The 18,693-nt window shown below is 51.6% G+C and overlaps 1 protein-coding gene across 1 annotated transcript; it reads left to right on the top strand.

Moving 5' to 3' along the window:
- Positions 1–3,909: 3,909 nt before the first annotated feature.
- Positions 3,910–7,594, top strand: LOC140911991 (avidin). Its single transcript, XM_073346144.2, has 4 exons — positions 3,910–3,981; positions 5,122–5,335; positions 6,856–6,976; positions 7,486–7,594. The coding sequence occupies exons 1-4, from the start codon at positions 3,910–3,912 to the stop codon at positions 7,592–7,594; spliced, it is 516 nt and encodes a 171-aa protein (XP_073202245.1).
- Positions 7,595–18,693: the final 11,099 nt, after the last annotated feature.

Genomic DNA, 18,693 nt, shown 5'->3' with positions numbered 1-18,693 from the left:
CCACATCCCTCCTGCACCCCGACCCCTGCCCTGAGCCCCCTGCCGCACCCTGCACCCCACACTCCGACCCCCTGCCCTGAGCCCCCTGCTGCACCCCGCATCCCTCCTGCACCCCCTGGGGGCAGGGAGGGGGTGGAGTTGGGGTGGTGATTTCAGGGAAGGGGTTGGAATGGGGCCAGGGAAGGGGTGGGAAGAGGCGGGGCAAGGGTGGGGCCTCATGAAAGGGGTGAGTGGGGGCGGGGCCGAGGGTGGCATGGGGGGAGGTGTCAGTAATGCGGCCCTCGGGCCAATGTACTAGTCCTCATGTGGCCCTCGTGGTCATTTGAGTTTGAGACCCCTGACCTAGATACTTAAGAAATACCTAGGGGAAACTGAGGCACCCACTCAGTATTCAGAGAAAACATTAAGAACATTCCCACTTCGTCACAGTGTCGTTTCCCACATTGCCACACTTTGAGAGGCAGCCTCGCCTTTACCCAGACTAATGGATTATGCACCTCAACGTCTCCCTTACGCCAGGCGCTGGACTTCCTTAGTACAATCGGTATTTTCAGATAACTGAGTGGTCCAGAAATCCGGGTGAAAATCGGTAAAAACAAACCGTGGCGTTTTAGAGCCGGGCCTGTCCCGGTAACCCCCGAAGGGCCTTGGGCAGAGCTGAGGTGCCTTTGATGCGGTGGTGGCGAGGTAGCGGGGCTGAAGCGGCGGAGAGCCGCTGCCTAGCAGAGGGATTCCAGTGCTGGTCTCTGGAGCAGTCGAAGCTGAAATCCCCTCAGCGGGGTCAGAGGCAGAGCCCCGGCGCAGCCCGGCGAGCACTGGCCTGCCAGCGTCTTTGGCCTGCCCCAAGACAGCGGAGCCAGCTGCGAGCCTGGCGCTGGCCGAGGGCGATGCTGGGCACCCGGCTGCCGCTTCCCGCCGGCAGAGGAGGTCTGAGGCTGGGGCTGTCGCCGAGGCACCCTGGGTGAGGGGGGGGCTGGGCAGGGCCCTACCTAAGTGCGTTACTGTATTGTTAGCTGGTTTCCCCAGGTTTATTCTCTGGGCCCCCCCCCCCCCCCCCCGACACACACGTCTGTCCCCGAGAAAGTTCTCTTTGCTTTAAGCCCTGGGACTCGGGGCTTGCGGGTGGGGACGCATGGCCTGCCAAGGGCAGCCACGTGGTGCGGGTAGCTTCTTGGCGGGGTTCGAGATGCTGTTCTTTACGTCTTTAAAAGGAAGCCTAGCAAACGGACCCCGGCCCTCGGAGCTGCCAGCAACACTTGGCAGAAGGGCTACAGGGCGCGGCCGGGCCACTGGTGTGTGGGGGGAGCCGGCCGAAACGCCCCGCTCAAAGGGTACGGGGAATCCTGGCGCGGCGGGGTGCCAGGCCCATGGCTCAGCCAACGCACAGGAGGAAGTCGCCGAGAAACGAGGACGATTCCAACGGTGCTCCTGGCAGCGCCCTCCCCTGGCAAACGGTGGAACAGCAGGCACAGGACCCTGCCCATCAGAGAGATTTCAGCTAAAAAGAAAAGGCAACCGGACGCCAGAGAGAGGCTGATCTGCTATGTATCTGGAGTTCTAAGTAAGTTGCTAACAGCGAGTAAAATACAGCAGAGCCTCAGCGTTACGACCCCTCGGGGGTGGAGGTTGTTCGTAACTCTGAAATGTTCGTAACTCGGGACAAACCGCTCTGGTTCTTTCAAAAGTTTACAACTGTACAGCGACTTACTACAGCTCGGAAACTTTACTAGGCAGAATCAAAATGCTGCTTTTAACCATCTGCATTTCAATGAAAGAAGCACAGAAACAGTTTCCTTTCCTTGTCAAATCTTTGTTTTTAACTTCCCCTTCAGTTTTTTAGTAGTTTATGTTAAACCCAGCACTGTACCGGGGGCCCCCTGAGGTTCCCAGCTGCCACAGGCCATGGGGCTGCAGCTCCCCACAGCTCCTGGCTGATGCAGGCAGCAGGGGCTCCCCGCAGCTCCTGGCTGCCGCAGGCAGCAGGGGCTCCCCGCAACTCCTGGCCAACACAGGCGGTGGGGTTCCGCAGAGCCCCAAGCCGCTGCGGGCGGAGGGGCCCCCCCAGGGCTCCTGGCCACCGTGGGTGGCGGAGATACTCCAGAGCTCCAAGCTGGGGGACCCTGCAGCTCCAAGCCCTCCTAGGCCCTGGGGGCCCCGAGAACTCGGAGCAGCCCACACAGCTGCCCAACCTCTGCAGGGGGTGTGGGGACCCCACAGCTGGGCTCCCCGTTTTGTCAGGGGTATTTTTAGTTAAAGTCAGGAACAGGGCTTTTCTTAATTTTTCATTATTGCCTGTGACCTGTCCGTGACTTTTATTAAAAATATCCGTGACAAAATCTTAGCCGTAGTTATAACTATGTGTGATATACCTGCATCCCCAACCTGTGCTGTGTTTCTAGGCGGCCCCCCCAGGCAGACTGACAGCAGCACTACCCAGCCTGCTTGACGACCCATCAAGGGCAATCAGCTGTACAGCAATCCCATTGAGAGACGCCAGGGCCTATGCCGATGAATCAGCGGACATGTAGGGACATGCTTATGGACAGGGGACTCCAGGAGCTTTTCCATGCCCATGTGCTGGGAGCTTGTGTCTGGGACCAAGGATGTACGAGCCATGTGGCAAAGGATACAAAAAGGCAGCTGCAGCTTCTCCATTTTGTCTTCAATCCTGGTTCCCACCTCTAGAGCAACTTCTCTACCCACTGAAGCTTTGAACAAAGGACTGAATGGCCCGTCCAAGCTGTGGATGTTCTCCAGAGGGACTCTACAAGCCAGCAAACTCACCCATGCTGCTAAGAACCTGATGTATGGACTCTGAAGTCACATGTATGTGTCTGACTGCTTTGACCATTTAACATTTCTTTTCTTTTCTTTTCTTTTCTTTTCTTTTCTAATAAACCTTTAGTTTTCGATACTAAAGGATTGGTTGGCAGAGTGGTATTTTGGGTAAGATCCAAACTAGTATTGATCTGGGAATGTGGCTGGCGATTTGGGGATTACAAGAACATTTTGTATAGTGAGTAGAGTTTTAAATAACTTCTCACTGTACTGGACCTAGGTGCTGATTGGGAGCCAGAGGCTGGAATGCAATAAAGGGGGCTGGGTGGTTTCTGTTTTTGGCTTCTTGACAACGAGTGTGGTGGGGATCAGGAGCACTGTGTGTGACAGGTTGGTGAGTCGAACTTCAGTGTTACGCACCAGTTTGGGGAGAATCAGCTCTGCTTTTGCAGCCTGCCCTGGCTTTGGCAGTGCCAGTGTGGACTGACCTAGGCACGTTGGGTTACAGGAGCACTCTCAGGATTTGGGCTCCCAGCAGAAAGCACCAAGGGGACCTCACTTTTTGGACTGCCACTGAAAAGAGACGCATGTTCAGATGCGTTTGACACTGTGTGGGGCTGGTGACAGAAACCTTCTATCCCAGGAACCACTGTCGGAGTTATTCCAACCGGGAGATGCCAGCAAACCCGGGGAGGCCTCTGGCCTGTCAGCACCTCAAGGCTCAATGAGCAGCACTTCAGCTTACCTCTCCCGCCTGCTGCTGCCCTGGCTAAGGCACCTTCACAGGGTGCTCTCGCTCCGCCTCTCCTGTGTGCTGGGATCTATCTATAGGGGGTCACTGACTGCACTCCTCACATCACTGCCCAGGTCACACGTCCCTTCTTTTCATTTTGTCCTGCTGGCCCTGCCAGCAGCTGGGGCTGGAGATTGAATGTCAGTGAGACATAAACAAAATAACCGAAGTGCCCGTTCGCTTCTGGGAACTGCCAGCAAGGCGAGAACCAGCGCAGCTCAGGTTGCAGCCCTTGCCTGCTGCGAGGGGATATAAAGACGGGGCCTGACTGGTGGCCCCAGACTAAGTGCTGGGGAGACTCAATTGGCTTCTGCAGGTGGCTTCTACTCCAAGTGACGATGGGGAAAATCGGCTTCTCCCTGCTCCTCGCCCTGGCTCTGGTGACTGTTGGCACCTCTTCAGAGAGAAAGGTATGGGGCAGACTGGGCAGGGTGAGGGGCCGAGGGGGCTGGGCGCTGGCTCTGGGCTGTCTCAGGATCGGGCAGGCCGAGGGGCCAAGAGGGTTGTTCCAGGGATAGTTTCTGCCACAGGGGCCAGAATCCCTTTGCTCCGTCGATCTGGCGAAATGTCAGCGGGTGGTGGCCTGGCAGGTGCTGGGGCCGGTGGCTCGACAGGACAAAAACCACAACACCTTTTTTAAACCTCTCTGTTTTGGGGCCTGACTTCGGCATGTTTAGTGTAGGGGAGACCAGCCGAGCAGGGGACTTGATAACGAGTCCAGTCTGTAACAGGCTGCCACGAAGAGGACAGTGCCCAGCTGGGAGGGCAGGAGGGATTCAGCTCAGTTTGCACCAGGGGAGATTTAAGTTAGATACTCAGATCTACGTTCCCGCCATCAGGGTGTTAAGCACTGGGGCTGCGCCATCCTGTCTCTGGGGGTTTTTAAGAGCAGGTTAAATAAACCCCTCTCAGAGGTGGTCTAGGTACAACGTCCGCCTGCGGCAGCAGAGAGCACTAGACCAGATGGCCTCTCCAGGTCCCATCCAGCCCCACATTTCTATGGTCTGGGGGGTCGGAGTCACGTGCTGAACTGTTGGCGTTGGCCATTCTCTGCTTCATGCTGTGTAAGGTCGGACTCCGGCTCTTCGAGTCTGTGCTCAGCAGTGCCCATCCCTGACCTGCGGGCAGGAAGCTCCACAGTGCAGGTGTGGGAGCGAGCACGAGGAATGCAATGCTTGGATTTCAGTAAAAGCACACGCTGACCATGGCGAGACGCAGGGGAATCTGCAAGGCCATTCCCTCTGGTGCGCTGGGACCCTGCCTGGAAGGATCTTTGCTGGACAAAGCCAGGAGCTCAGTAATCTTCCATCAGAAATTATGGCCACTAGGAACGCAACCTCCACGCCCACAATGACCTGGGCCAGAGGTTCTTCTCATGACCAGCTGGTCCCCTGGGATCTCAGGAACCAGAGCGCAGGCGAGGCACTTTGGTTTTTATTTCCTAGTTTGCAGGGTCTCTCTTTTGCCTTTGGGGCTCTCGGGGTCACGGTCTCAGCTGAGTGTCTGACCATGCAGTGCGGTGCGTGGGACCACGTCTGCTCCCCTTTCAGTGTGACCTGTCCGGACTGTGGCGGAATGAGCTGCGCTCGCTGATGGAAATACATGAAGTTAACGATGCAGGAGAATTCTCCGGCGACTACCTCACAGCGGTGACGGCCACCAGCAACTGTATCCGCAGGTCGCCCCTGAAGGGAGCCCAGCATGACGCGAAACAGAGGGGCCAGCCGACCTTCGGCTTCACTGTGAACTGGGAGAAGTTCTCAAGTACGTACCACACGCTGCTTCGGGGCTGGGGTGGGGGGGAGTTACTGTCAGCATGAATGGGGGGTGCCGGGGGCACTTGGAGGATTATTTTGGTTTGTTCGCGTGCCAGAAATGGTTGTGGGAAATATGTGACTCAGTGCAGTAATTGTGTTCAATAATGAATTGTATATGGCACCAGCAAGCCCATTACTGGCTACTGTGTCCATTTCTGCTGTCCGCATTTCAAAGGGATATTACAGTCTTGGAAAGGGGTCAGAAAACAGCTACCAGGATGGTTCGAGCTCTGGGAAACTGGCCGCCTGGGGAGAGACTGACGCAGCTCAATCTATTTAGCTGATACAAGAGAAGGTTACGGAGGTGTCTGATCATGGCCTATGGGTGTGCACAGCAGTTAGCTCAAGTTACACTTTGAGAGTCACCCCAAACTCGACTCCTGGCCACACACGTGTCTAGCTTACCTAAATTCCAGATAGCTGGTCCATGGGGTGTGTGGGGTGGGTTGAAGCCTGAGTGATGCTGAGGCTCTAGCTAGTAATGCAGGGGGACGGGGGGTGAAACAGCTCCAGTTACAACAACTCATCAGCAGCTAATTCAATCATTCTGCTCACCCAGTGGCTCCGTGTAACTCCGGTGTGGCCGCTCTCACTGCAGCTAGGTTAGTGCTGTAACGCAGGGGACTAACTTCAGCTATCGCAGTGAAGCTAAACCCTGCAAGAACCTGCATGGGGAGAGCTTCCTGACAGCCGATGATGCTTTAATCTGGCAGACAAAGGTGTCTGGAATCTGAAACCAGACGTATCCAAATTAGAAATGAAGTGGAACTTTTTACCGGTGCAGGTGATTAGCCAATGGGACAACTGAGCTGGGCACATGGTGGATCCTCCATGACTTGGAATCTTTACGTCAAGACGGAGTCTGTTTCCAAAAGCTCCCTCTGGCTCGACCAGCCATGGCAGGCTGGACACTGGGATACCTGGGGGAGGTCCCCAGGGCTGGGTTACCTGGGAGGCCAGGTTGCAGCTGATCACAGGGAGGACAATGGCGTGATCAAATGACCGGGAGGAAGATATCAGCTGCACTTTGTATGGCCTGCCGAGGGTTGGGGAGGCCAGAGGCTGAGGGGTAGAACCAGGGCCTGAAGGAGATGGTGAGGAGGTGGAGATGGTGATGGTGAGGAGGAAGCCAGCAGACTTTGGAGATGGCCTCGGCATGTGGGGCCTGGGAGGCGGAGTCCAAGTGTCCCCCAGCCTGCAGGCCTCTCCCCTTCCTGGCCCTGACCCGGCTCATGGAGCCGCCCCTGAAAATGGAGTCATTGCACTGCTCCGCCGTCTGGGCCGGTGCCTGGGAAAGTGCGTCATCGGGGAGAGATGGGCTCTTTGTATGCCTGTGGCCCGGGAGTCGTGTCATCGCCACAGAGCGCACCCCCTCCCTCCACCCTGGGCTCTGGGCTCGGTGTCTCTGGGGGACACCGAGCACGTGGCACCGTCTCTCCCTCTGTCTCCTCTCCGGCTCCCTCGCAGACTCGACAACCGTCTTCGTGGGCCAGTGCTTCGTGGATGATAAAGGGAAGGAAACTCTGAAGACCATGTGGCTGCTGCGTGAGGAGGTTGGATCCCCTGGAGATGGCTGGAGAGCGACCAGGTGGGTGACGGGGCACAGACTGCCCAGGAGCGAAGGTGCAGCCTGCAGAGCTGGGACTGCAGGGCCTGGCCCCGTCTCTGCTCGGCGCTGTGCCAAGGGCTGGGATCCCGAGCCCGGCTCTGGGGCTGTGCGGGATGAGATGGCCAAGGGCAGGGCAGGGCTCTCAGCCCAAAATCACAAATCCATCCCCTGTACCTGGCTGGAGGAGAAGGAGGTGGTGTGAACATGAATGAAGGTTTATTCCCCAAATGTGCTGAGTTCCCTGGGCCCTGTCACACCCCAGGGCTGTGTGTGATCCCCTGGTGGGTCAGGCCGGGGCAGGGCCATGTCCTCCCATCGCTCTTCTTCAAGAACTTGCTAATGGGTGAGCAACCCAGCGGGAGTGTGGGCATCCTGTGAGGGGGGAGCATCCCCAGGGGAGCTTGGTGCTCCTGCCTCTCCTTGTATTGGGCAGCCCCCAGTGCAGGCCCATGCTAGGCCAGTAACACCAGCTCTGTGCTTCCCTGCAGGGTCGGCACAAACGTTTTCACCCGGAAACGAAATGTAGAGCGGGGGAAAATCCTTCAGCAGCACTCTCCACCCTGCGATGCTCCAACTCCAACCCCAGCAGCACAGTGAACACGCTCTCCAGCTCCGCGGTTCCTGTGCCCACCCGGTCTTGAATTGTTCTGGCCTCTCTCGAGCGTCTCGCCCAGCAGAGTCGCCCGTCTCTGTCTCCATCTCCCCCTCGCTCTCTGGTTACCCCCCCAGAATCGCTGCCTCGCCCCCAACGCTGCAGTTTAGTTCATTTCTCAGCAATACTCTAGCGCGGGAGGCAAATGAGTCTCTTGTGTTTTTATCTCTCTTGGCTTTTTCAGTCGTGACGCCCACCTGCCCCTCTCTGACTTCCCTGGATGGTTCCGAAATCTCTCCCATTAGCTGGGGCCTTTCTGAGACACTCCTGGCAGCTTTATTGCCCTGGGTTCACTCCTTTCCTCACTCTCCATCAGTCTATGGTAGAGATTGCACCAACCTTACTGAAGTCCCAAGGAAATGGTGCTCCCCTTCTAAATGGCCTTTACGTTCGCACAGGGCTATCCACTCTCAGTGCTCCCAGCTCAAAGGTTCATTTCTCTTAGAAAGTTTCAGCCCTTCGTGAGTTCTGGACTCTAGGTACCAAATAAACTTTGTTCCAACGGAAAAATATTGTGCCATTCTGTGTTATTATTATTTGAAAATAGTTCTTAGTTCACCATCTGCAGCAGGCTACTTAAAACTGCATAGTGACCTGGGACAAGGAGAGTGATGGGGAACTACTTAATGTAGAGGGGTCATACGGCATCGGTGGAGCATGCTGGGTTGCGAATATATTTCCCCATCTCTCTCTTTCTCAGCAATTCAATCCCCCCTCTCAACTGCCCATCATGCTGACTGAAATGGTCTCATCGTTTCCTTGTACTCTCCTGTTGGTTTGTCTGTATCATAGAATCATAGAAATGTAGAAATGAAAGGGACCTTGATAGATCATCTAGTCCAATCGCTGCACTGAGGCAGGACTAAATATTATCGAGACCATCCCTGACACGTGTCTGTCTGAACTGTTCTAAAAACCTCCAATGACAGAAATTCCACAGCTTCCCAAGGTAACTTGTTCCAGTGCTTAACCACCACAGAAGGGCGGTCACCCATCAAGGTGGCCATCTGCAGGTAGGTCATCCCCGGGGTCTTCTGCACACCCTGGAAACTTTTCCTGTATACCTCGGGGGTCAATTCAAACTTGCGCAGCAGGGCTTGTTTGAACAGTTCATAGTCCCCAGGTTCCACCCCATCCATCTGGCTGAACATCCCTATGGCCTTGGGACACAGTAAGGGGGTGAGATGCTGGAGCCTGTCTGTAGGGTCAACCTGGTGCGCATTGCATGCCTTCTCAAAAGCAGTGAGGAAGGTGTCTACATCAACCCCTTCCTTAAACTGAGACACCACTTTGATATCGGAGTTCCCTGCGGGCTTAGCCACCCTTGGCCCATCCCCACTCACCCCAGCAGGGATCTCTCTGCCTCTCAGCTCTGCCGTCGCCAGTTCATGCCGTCTCTGCTCTTCCTCGTGCTTTCACTCTCTCTCACGGTCCTGCCGTTACTTCTCACAGTCCTCCAGCTCTTCCAGTTTCAGCTCCACTTCCAACCATCTCAGCTCCACCGACGGGGAACTTGGCTGTGAAGATCTCCTGCTGGTTGGATAGGTGGGTCCCATGATCGCCTGGCTGCTTTCAGCCCCTCCCGTGGCCTCAGTTGGGTTGAGGCCTGGGGCAGCCCCTGGGGCTGCTCCCAGCCTCTCTCAGGACCTCAGCTTTGTCAGGAACCGGCTCCTTAGAGCGATCATTCTCCTCCAACCGAGCAATCAGCTGCTCCTTGGTGAACTTTCCAATGTGCAGTCCTCTCTCCCTGCACAGCTCCACAACGTCCTTCTAAGGGATGGTTATAGGCCATCTCCACGCCGTTCCCAAGTGGTCACGGACTCATAGGCCTGTGCTCTCTCAGCTCCCCACGGCGCTTGGGGGGACCCTTTCAGTGTGACAGCCCTTCTCGGAGGTCCACTCCCTCTCAGGGGTCAAGTCGTAGGCCCCTTCGCCTCCTGGAACCTCACCTCTCTGAGCCTGGTCCTCGTTAATCCCCCTTTGTTTTACTGCTCCCCAGTCACTTACTGCAGGATGCTCTGTCCCCGGCGTGCAGTTTATCCCACCTCTGGCACCAGTTGTCACAGAGTCCCTGGGAGATGCTCTGGAACTGCTCCCTACGAAGCCAGGCAGGACTCTGGGGCAGTTGCCTTCCTGTGAGCAGCCTGTCTGCAGGACACACAGCTCACACAGCTTCCACCTTCCTGGGTCTGACCTCGGAGCATTCAGCATCCTCTGCCCCTCTGTGTGCTTCCCCCAGCGAGTCCGCCCAGGTGGGGTCCTGGGGAAGCCAGAGGGTCCTGCCCCCCAACTCCGCAGTCAGACGTGACTCTCAGCCAGCCAGTAAAACAGAAGGTTTATTAGTCGACAGGAACACGGTCTAAAACAGAGCTTGTTAGCACAGAAATCAGTGACTTTCAGCCAAGTCCATCTTGGGAATCCTGGGTCAGACGCCCTGGACTCCCCCATATCTAGTCCCCAAAAATCCTGACTCCCCAGCTTCCAGTGACCCGACCTCTGACCCGCCCATTGCTCCTCCTCCTGGCCTTTTGTCTCACTTCCTGGGCAAAGAGTCACCTGGTCGCATCCCCCTCCAGGGTCTCAGGTTACAAAGGCCATCGCCTACGTGTAGAGCTGGGCAACCACATCTGCCCAAAGGCCACAGCGAAAGTCACACACCAAATTCCCATCACCTAAGCATTGGTGCAGTACAAAGGGAAACTGAGGTACACACCGTATTAGTATGGGACTCACATGCAACATAACAAGGTGAATAAAACCCCAATTTGTCACAACTGCTCATTACACTTAGATCTGATTGTTACTGGTTTCATGTGCTGTTTTAATGAATAGTACAAGCAAGTGAAAATAGAATGTAAAATGTGTTAGAAATTGGTTTGTTAGTTATTAACGATTTCTACAGCGCTGTCGATTAATCGCAGTTGACTCATAACTCAAAAAATTTAATCGCGATTAAAAAATTAATCGTGATTAACTGTTAAACAATAGAATACCAAGTGAAATATATTAAATATTTGTGGATTTTTTTCTACATTTTCAAATATATTGATTTCTATTGCAACACAGAATACAAAGTGTATAGTGCTCACTTTATATTATTATTTTTATTACAAATATTTGCACTGTAAAAACAAAAGAAATAGTATTTTTCAATTCACCTCATACAAGTACTGTGGGGCAATCTCTTTATCGTGAAAGTGTAACTTACAAATGTAGATTTTTTTTATACATAATGGCACTCAAAAACAAAACCACGTAAAACTTTAGAGCCTACAAGTCCACTCAGTCCTACTTCTTGTTCAGCCAATCGCTAAGACAAACAAGTTTGTTCACATTTATGGGAGATAGTGGTGCCTGCTTCTTATTTACAATGTCACCTGAAAGTGTGAACAGCCGCTCACATGGCACTTTTGTAGCTGGCGTTGCAAGGTATTCATGTGCTAGATCTGCTAAACATTAGTATGCCCCTTCATGCTTCAGCCACCATTCCAGAGGACATGCTGCCATGCTGATGATGCGTGTTAAAAAAATAATGCATTAATTAAATTTATGACTGACCTCCTTGGGGGAGAATTGTGTGTCTCCTGATCTGTGTTTTACCCGCACTCTCCATATATTTCATGTTCTAGCAGTCTCAGTTGATGACCCAGCATATGTTCATTTTAAGAACACTTTCACAGCAGATTTGACAAAACGCAAAGGTGGTACCAATATGAGATTTCTAAAAATAGCTACAGCACTCGACCCAAGGTTTAAGAATCTGAGGCGTCTTCCAAACTCTGAGAGGAATGAGGTGTGGAGCATGCTTTCAGAAGTCTTAAAAGAGCAACACTCTGATGTGGAAACTACAGAACCCGAACCACCAAAAAAGAAAATTAACCTCCTGCTGATGGCATCTGACTCAGATGATGAAAATGAACATGTGTCTGTCCGCCCTGCTTTGGATTGTTATCGAGCAGAACCTGTCATCAGGATGGATACATGTCCCCTGGAATGGTGGTTGAAGCATGAAGGGACATATGAATCTTTACCGCATCTGGCACGTAAATATCTGGCACGTAAATATCTTGTGATGCCAGCTACAACAGTGCCATGAAAAAGCCTATTCTCATTTTCAGGTGACATTGCAAATAAGAAGTGGGCAGCATTATCTCCTGCGAATTGTAACCAAACTTGTTTGTCTGAGCGATTGGCTGAAGTAGGACTGAGTGGACTTGTAGGCTCTAAAGTTTTACATTGTTTTATTTTGAATACAGTTTTTTTTGTACATAATTCTACATTTGTAAGTTCAACTTTCATGATAAAGAGATTGCCCCACAGTACTTGTATTAGGTGAATTGAAAAATACTATTTCTTTTGTTTTGTATAGTGCAAATATTTATAATCAAAAATAAATACGAAGTGAGCACTGTACACTTTGTATTCTGTGTTGTAATTGAAATCAATATATTTGAACATGTAGAAAACATCCAAAAATATTTAAATAAATGGTATGGTATTATTAACAGTATGATTAATTGCGATTAATGTTTTTTATCGCGATTACATTTTTTATTCCTTGACAGCCCTAGTTTTCTATATATACTATGATGTGTGTACATGTTTGTTGTAAATATAGGACCTGGCTGTGCAGGTGTGAGCACTCTGGCAATGGCAGGATTTTAGCAAGGGGGAATGCAAGGGAGCTTGATAAAACTTAGTGGGTTTTTTTGGTTGCTTTTCTCCCAATACCACGAGAACGAGGAAGGGCAGAAGAGGAGTCAGTCTGAGACTGACAGTCACCATGGCCAATCAGGAGATGCCAGGGCTCCAAGTCAGCTGGACTGACAGGGTGGGCAGGTTAGTGAGGGAAACTGAGGCACACTACCATATTGCTTTCATGGCTAAATGTCAAGATTCCTGTACTATGAACAACATTAATATCTACATTGACTTGATGCTAATTGGGTTTCAAACATTTGCCAGAGCTTGTATGGATAAAGTAGCTATGTTCTTTAGCTCTTGGCAAGATCACATGAGACATAAAGGAACCATGCTGCAAGAGCAGATCCAATCCACTGTTGTTCTAACCAAGTTTTACCTTGAGTTTGTAAAAAGATTCAATCGTGTTTTTGAACATGGCTTTGATAACATGGCATTTCTGTTATACACGGATATGGCTTCTAACCCAGTACTTGCTGTAGTAAGACAGAACCAAGGATGGGGAGCTCTTGGGATGCAGTCAGTGACGTTGGTGTCATCCCTTCCTGCATCAATTTTGTGTTGGGGATGTGACATTATTGACATGAACTGGGACCGTATATAGCATTGTTGCAACCACTGTTATATATTTGCAGCAGATATTGTACAAAGGTTGTCGTGTGCGGTGTCTAGGGGAAGGTTCTGGTTTGCTGGTTAGGATGATGCTGTCTGTCTGGGTGTATCATTTTTGTAGCTGAAGTTATGAATATTGGCTCTGTACTTGTATCGCAATGTGTTTGATTCTACACTGGCAAGTTTCTGGGCAGTAAAGCAGCTTTGCGCTGTGACGCCCGAGGGGTCACAAGGCCAAGCCACCGCATGCACAGAAACTGCACAGATGCCGTGCTCTAAAAACCCACCCCGACGAGCGGCATCGAGCTTCCTGGGCCGGGGTACGGCGCCACGGTGCCAGTGGAGACTCCCTGGTGGGCACAGGGCTGCGCCTGGCCTCCGGGAGGTGCCCCACAATGCCTGCTCTCACCTCCCTGGCCATCGGTTTGAACTCTACTGCCCCGCCCTCAGGTGACCAGCCGTCAGCCCCACCCTGGACATTCCTTGGGAAATCTGAAAGTCCCCTCCCTGTCTGCTCGGTGACGCATGCAGTGGTCTCAGGGTATCTTTCCAGGTGGCTGTCAGGGTTCCCTCCCCACTCTGAACTCCAGGATACAGATGTGGGGACCCGCATGAAAGACCCCCTAAGCTTATTCTTACCAGCTTAGGTTAAAAACTTCCCCAAGGCACAAACTATGCCTTGGCCTTGAACCCTATGCTTCTTGAACTCCTGGTGAGTATTTGCTTCAGGTTGGGGGGCTGTCTGTAGGCAAGGACTGGCCTGTCTCCCAAGATCTGTGAGAGTGATGGGTCGTCCTTCAGGATAGGTTGTAAATCCTTAATAATGTGTTGGAGGGGTTTTAGTTGGGGGCTGAAGGTGATGGCTAGTGGGGTTCTGTTGTTTTCTTTGTTGGGCCTGTCCTATAGTAGGTGACTTCTGGGAACTCTTCTGGCTCTGTCAATCTGTTTCTTCACTTCAGCTGAAAAAAATTGTTCAAGAAACAAATTGACAGAGCCAGAAGAGTACCCAGAAGTCACCTACTACAGGACAGGCCCAACAAAGAAAATAACAGAACGCCACTAGCCATCACCTTCAGCCCCCAACTAAAACCCCTCTAACGCATCATCAAGGATCTACAACCTATCCTGAAGGACAACCCATCACTCTCACAGATCTTGGGAGACAGGCCAGTCCTTGTGTAGAGACAGCCCCGCTACCTGAAGCAAATACTCATCAGCAACCACACAACAGAACCACTAACCCAGGAACCTATCCTTGCAACAAAGCCCGTTGCCAACTGTGCCCACATATCTATTCAGGGGACACCATCACAGGGCCTAATAACATCAGCCACACTATCAGAGGCTCGTTCACCTGCACATCCACCAATGTGATATATGCCATCATGTGCCAGCAATGCCCCTCTGCCATGTACATTGGTCAAACTGGACAGTCTCTACGTAAAAGAATAAATGGACACAAATCAGATGTCAAGAATTATAACATTCAAAAACCAGTCAGAGAACACTTCAATCTCTCTGGTCACTCTATTTCAGACCTAAAAGTCGCAATATCACAACAAAAAGACTTCAAAACAGACTCCAATGAGAGACTGCTGAATTGGAATTAATTTGCAAACCGGATACAATTAACTTAGGCTTGAATAGAGACTGGGAGTGGATGGGTCATTACACAAAGTAAAACTATTTCCCCATGTTTACTCCCCCCCATCACCTCCCACTGTTCCTCCAACATTCTTGTCAACTGCTGGAAATGGCCCACCCTGATTATCGATGTGACGAAGTGGGACTGTTCTTAATGTTTCTTCTGAAGAGTGTGGGGGTGCCTCAGTTTCCCCTAGGCAGTTCTTAAGTATCTAGGGGGTGGGATAAGGGTGTATGATCATTGCAGAGCCCTAGAGGGCAGGTGTGTGCAGGGGTCTGGACACAGAGAATGGCCAACACCCTGTTTCCTGGCCACTGATGGCCTGGCCCTTCCCCCCTGCAAGGTGAGAGCTAAAGGGTTGGAGAACAAAGGAATCAGGTGCCCTCCTGGCCCGGGGAAAGGGACAAAGCCCAGAGGAGGAGGGGCTGGAGGGAGTTTCAGTTGGGGGCTGGCTGGAGACATGGAGTGAAGGGCAGACGTGGTTGTCAGGCTCACTGCCCCCCAAAATGGACCCAGCTGAGGGGTCCTGTTCTCTGCATGTACAAGCTCTGTTTTAGACCATGTTCCTGTCGTCTAATAAACCTCTGTTTTACTGGCTGGCTGAGAGTCCCGTCTGACTGTGAAGTTGGGGGGCAGGACCCTCTGGCTTCCCCAGGACCCCGCCTGGGCGGACTCGCTGTGGGAAGCGCACGGAGGGGCAGAGGAGGCTGAATGCTCCGAGGTCAGACCCAGGAAGGGGGAAGCCGGGTGAGCTGTGTGTCCTGCAGACAGGCTGCTCCCAGAGAGGAGACTGCCCCAGAGTCCTGCCTGGCTTTGTAGGGAGCAGTTCCAGAGCATCGCCCGGGGACTCCGTGACAATCACTACAAAAGGTTTTCTCCCCCCCGCTCTCCTGCTGGTAATAGCTCATCTTAAGTGATCACTCTCATTACAGTGTGTATGATAAGACCCATTTTTTCATGTTCTGTGTGTATATAAATCTCCTCACTGTATTTTCCACTGAATGCATCCGATGAAGTGAGCTGTAGCTCACGAAAACTTATGCTCAAATAAATTGGTTAGTCTCTAAGGTGCCACAAGTCCTCCTTTTCTTTTTGGGATTGTTTAGTCTGCGGAAGAGAAGAATGAGGGGGGATTTGATAGCAGCCTTCAACTACCTGAAAGGGGGTTCCAAAGAGGATGGATCTAGACTGTTCTCAGTGGGGGCAGATGACAGGACAAGGAGTCATGGTCTCAAGTTGCAGTGGGGGAGGTTTAGGTTGGATATTAGGAAACACTATTTCACTAGGAGGGTGATGAAACATGGGAATGCGTTACCTAGGGAGGTGGTAGAATCTCCTTCCTTAGAAGTTTTTAAGGTCAGGCTTGACAAAGCCCTGGCTGGGATGCTTTAGTTGGGGATTGGTCCTGCTTTGAGCAGGGGGTTGGACTAGATGACCTCCTGAGGTCATTGAACCGTTACGGGAATTACTACGGAGAAGTTCAACCTTAGTGTGGACAAGAAGATGCACAAGCTAGTTTCGAAACAGTGAAAGACTTGATTGTTCATAGTCCAGTACTTGCACTGTTCAGTCCTGCATTGCCCTCACTTGTAACTACTGATGCTTCTGATTATGGCCTTGGGGCTGTTGTCACACAACTGCGTGAGGACAACACAGAGAGGACGGTTGCGTTTGGTTCAAGGAGACTAAGTAATGCTGAGAGGAAATATTCTACAGTCCAAAAAGAAGCACTTGCTTGTGTCTGGGCTACGGAAAGATGGAGAACTTACCCGTGGGGCCACACATTCAAGTTGTGCACAGACCACAGCCCTTTGACGACGTCGCTCACCACGAAAGGACTGGGAAGAGCAGGGTACCGTATTGCTCGAGGGTCTGCAGGACTACTCTCTTTCAGTTATGAACGGGAATATAAGCCTGGAAAGCAAAACATGGTCCCCGATTGCCTTTCTCACCTGCCTTTGCCTTCACCAGATGGTCCACCGGAGGATGAGGATGTCGTGCTTGCACTTATTACAAGCGCTCTCACTGCAGTTACAAGAGAACAATTTCAAGCTGCTTGTTCAGCGTGTCCAGTTCAACAAAAACTACGGGAATTTCTGACAAAGAGGTGGCCCAGTCACCCTAAAAACCTTGACCCGGTTTTGTTGCCTTATTTTAGAGTTCAGGATGAATTTTCTTTGCTTGATGGCTGTGTGCTACCATTTACACACTGGCTCCTTGTGCCAGAAGAATTACAGTCAAAACTCATACACCTGGCACACGATTCTCATCCAGGAATTGTCCAAACCAAACAACGACTACGGGATCTGTATTGGAGGCCAGGGATGGACTCTCAAACTGAAGCACTCATAAAATCCTGTGTCACTTGCCAAATGCATGATAAGAGAGCAGTGACATGTACCCCTCCATTACAGCCTGTTCCTCTTCCTGAATCTGCATGGGAAAAAGTGGCAATTGACATTGTAGGACCCTTTGATATTGCTCCAATTGACTGCCGTTATGCCATCATCTTAATAGACTATTTCAGTAAATGGCCTGAGGTAGCGTTTACATCGCAAATCTCTTCTGCTACAGTAATTAAATTCCTCTCTTCAGTTTTTAGCAGGGAAGGTAACCCCAAGAACTGGTTTCAGATAATGGTAGTCAATTTACTTCCGGGGAGTTTGAAACTTTTCTAGCACAGAGGAACATTTTACACAGAAGGTCATCCCTATATTACCCTCAAGCCAATGGGGAAATCGAATGGTTTAACAGAAGTGTGAAAGAGAGTTTGCAAACGGCTAAACTGGAAGGGCAATTGTGGATACCCTTCACTACTGAGTTCTTGCAGGTATGCCGGGCTACATGACATACCACCACGCAAAGATCGCCCGCAGCGTTACTGCATGGGAAACAGATGAATACTAAACTGAACATTGCTGGATTGTTAAATGCACGATCTGATGCCCCAAATGAGGTGTGAGAAAAACAGTTGAACAGAACCAAGCAAAGTCTAAGGCTTTCACAAACAAGCGGCGGGGTGCTAAGGAACCAAAGTGAGAGTGCGGTTCCTTCGTTAGAATACGAAAACCTGGAATTTTATGCAAAGGGGACCATAAATTCACAGCTCCTCTTAAAATCATAGGGAAGAAGGGACCTTACACCTATCGACTTTCTGATGGGTGGGTATGGAATGCTTCTTATCTTGCACCTGCCTATGCACCAAGAGGAGATTATGCCAACGCCCAGTCTGCATTGGAAGACTTCACCGTGGTACCAACACAACAAGACATTGACCTGGAACCGGGGCTTGAGAGATGGCCTGTCAGACCCAGACGACCACCTGTCTGGACTAGAGACTATGTTATGTAGTATCTACAGTGTTTTCAGTGTCATATTTCTGCCAACAGTATAGTGTCTTGTTTCATATTTGTTCCTGTGGTTGGAACAATAATGTTTATTTTAATTGGGAGAGTTTCTTAAGAGAGGCGGGAATGTGGTGTTTAGATGTTGCTTGTAATTATTAGAATTGGGAGCTCTGGCTGTTGGGAGTCTGAAAGGACAGGAACCAGGAAGGAGTGGGGAGGAGTTGAGAGGCTGGGAGAAAGCTACCGAGGGTGCAGCAGCAGCTTGGTAAAGAGGTTTCCACTTCAAAAATAAAGTCCTGTTGCAGCTTGTTAGTACCTGGCCTGGTTGATGCAGCACCTGGATCACTCGTTACCACCTGTCCGGGAGGCAGGGGCTGCTGCTGGCTGACATCAGACGTCATTATTTCTGCTGGAGTTAGTGGCCATTCAGAGGCTCAGGATCTTGACTGCTAACGGACTCCAGCTCCTGCCTTGCCCCTGCTCTGCCATGCATGGCACACGGAGAACCTTTGTCCTGCCATCACCTCTCTCACCAACCCGGGGCAATGTGCCCTCACACACCCCATGAGCCATGGCAGGCACAGCCCTCAGAGCCAGGCACCTTTCCACCTGTCACTGCAGGCCAATGGCCCTGCTGGTCTCTGTCCAGCTCTCCCATGTGCTGGGATCTATCTATAGGGGGTCACGTTGACTGCACTCCTCACATCACTGCCCAGGTCACACGTCCCTTCTTTTCATT

Source organism: Lepidochelys kempii, chromosome 5 (assembly GCF_965140285.1).
Source record: "Lepidochelys kempii isolate rLepKem1 chromosome 5, rLepKem1.hap1, whole genome shotgun sequence".
Taxonomy (NCBI): domain Eukaryota; kingdom Metazoa; phylum Chordata; order Testudines; family Cheloniidae; genus Lepidochelys; species Lepidochelys kempii.
The sequence above is the reverse complement of the archived record's forward strand: the minus strand, read 5'-3'. Positions and strand labels throughout refer to the sequence as shown.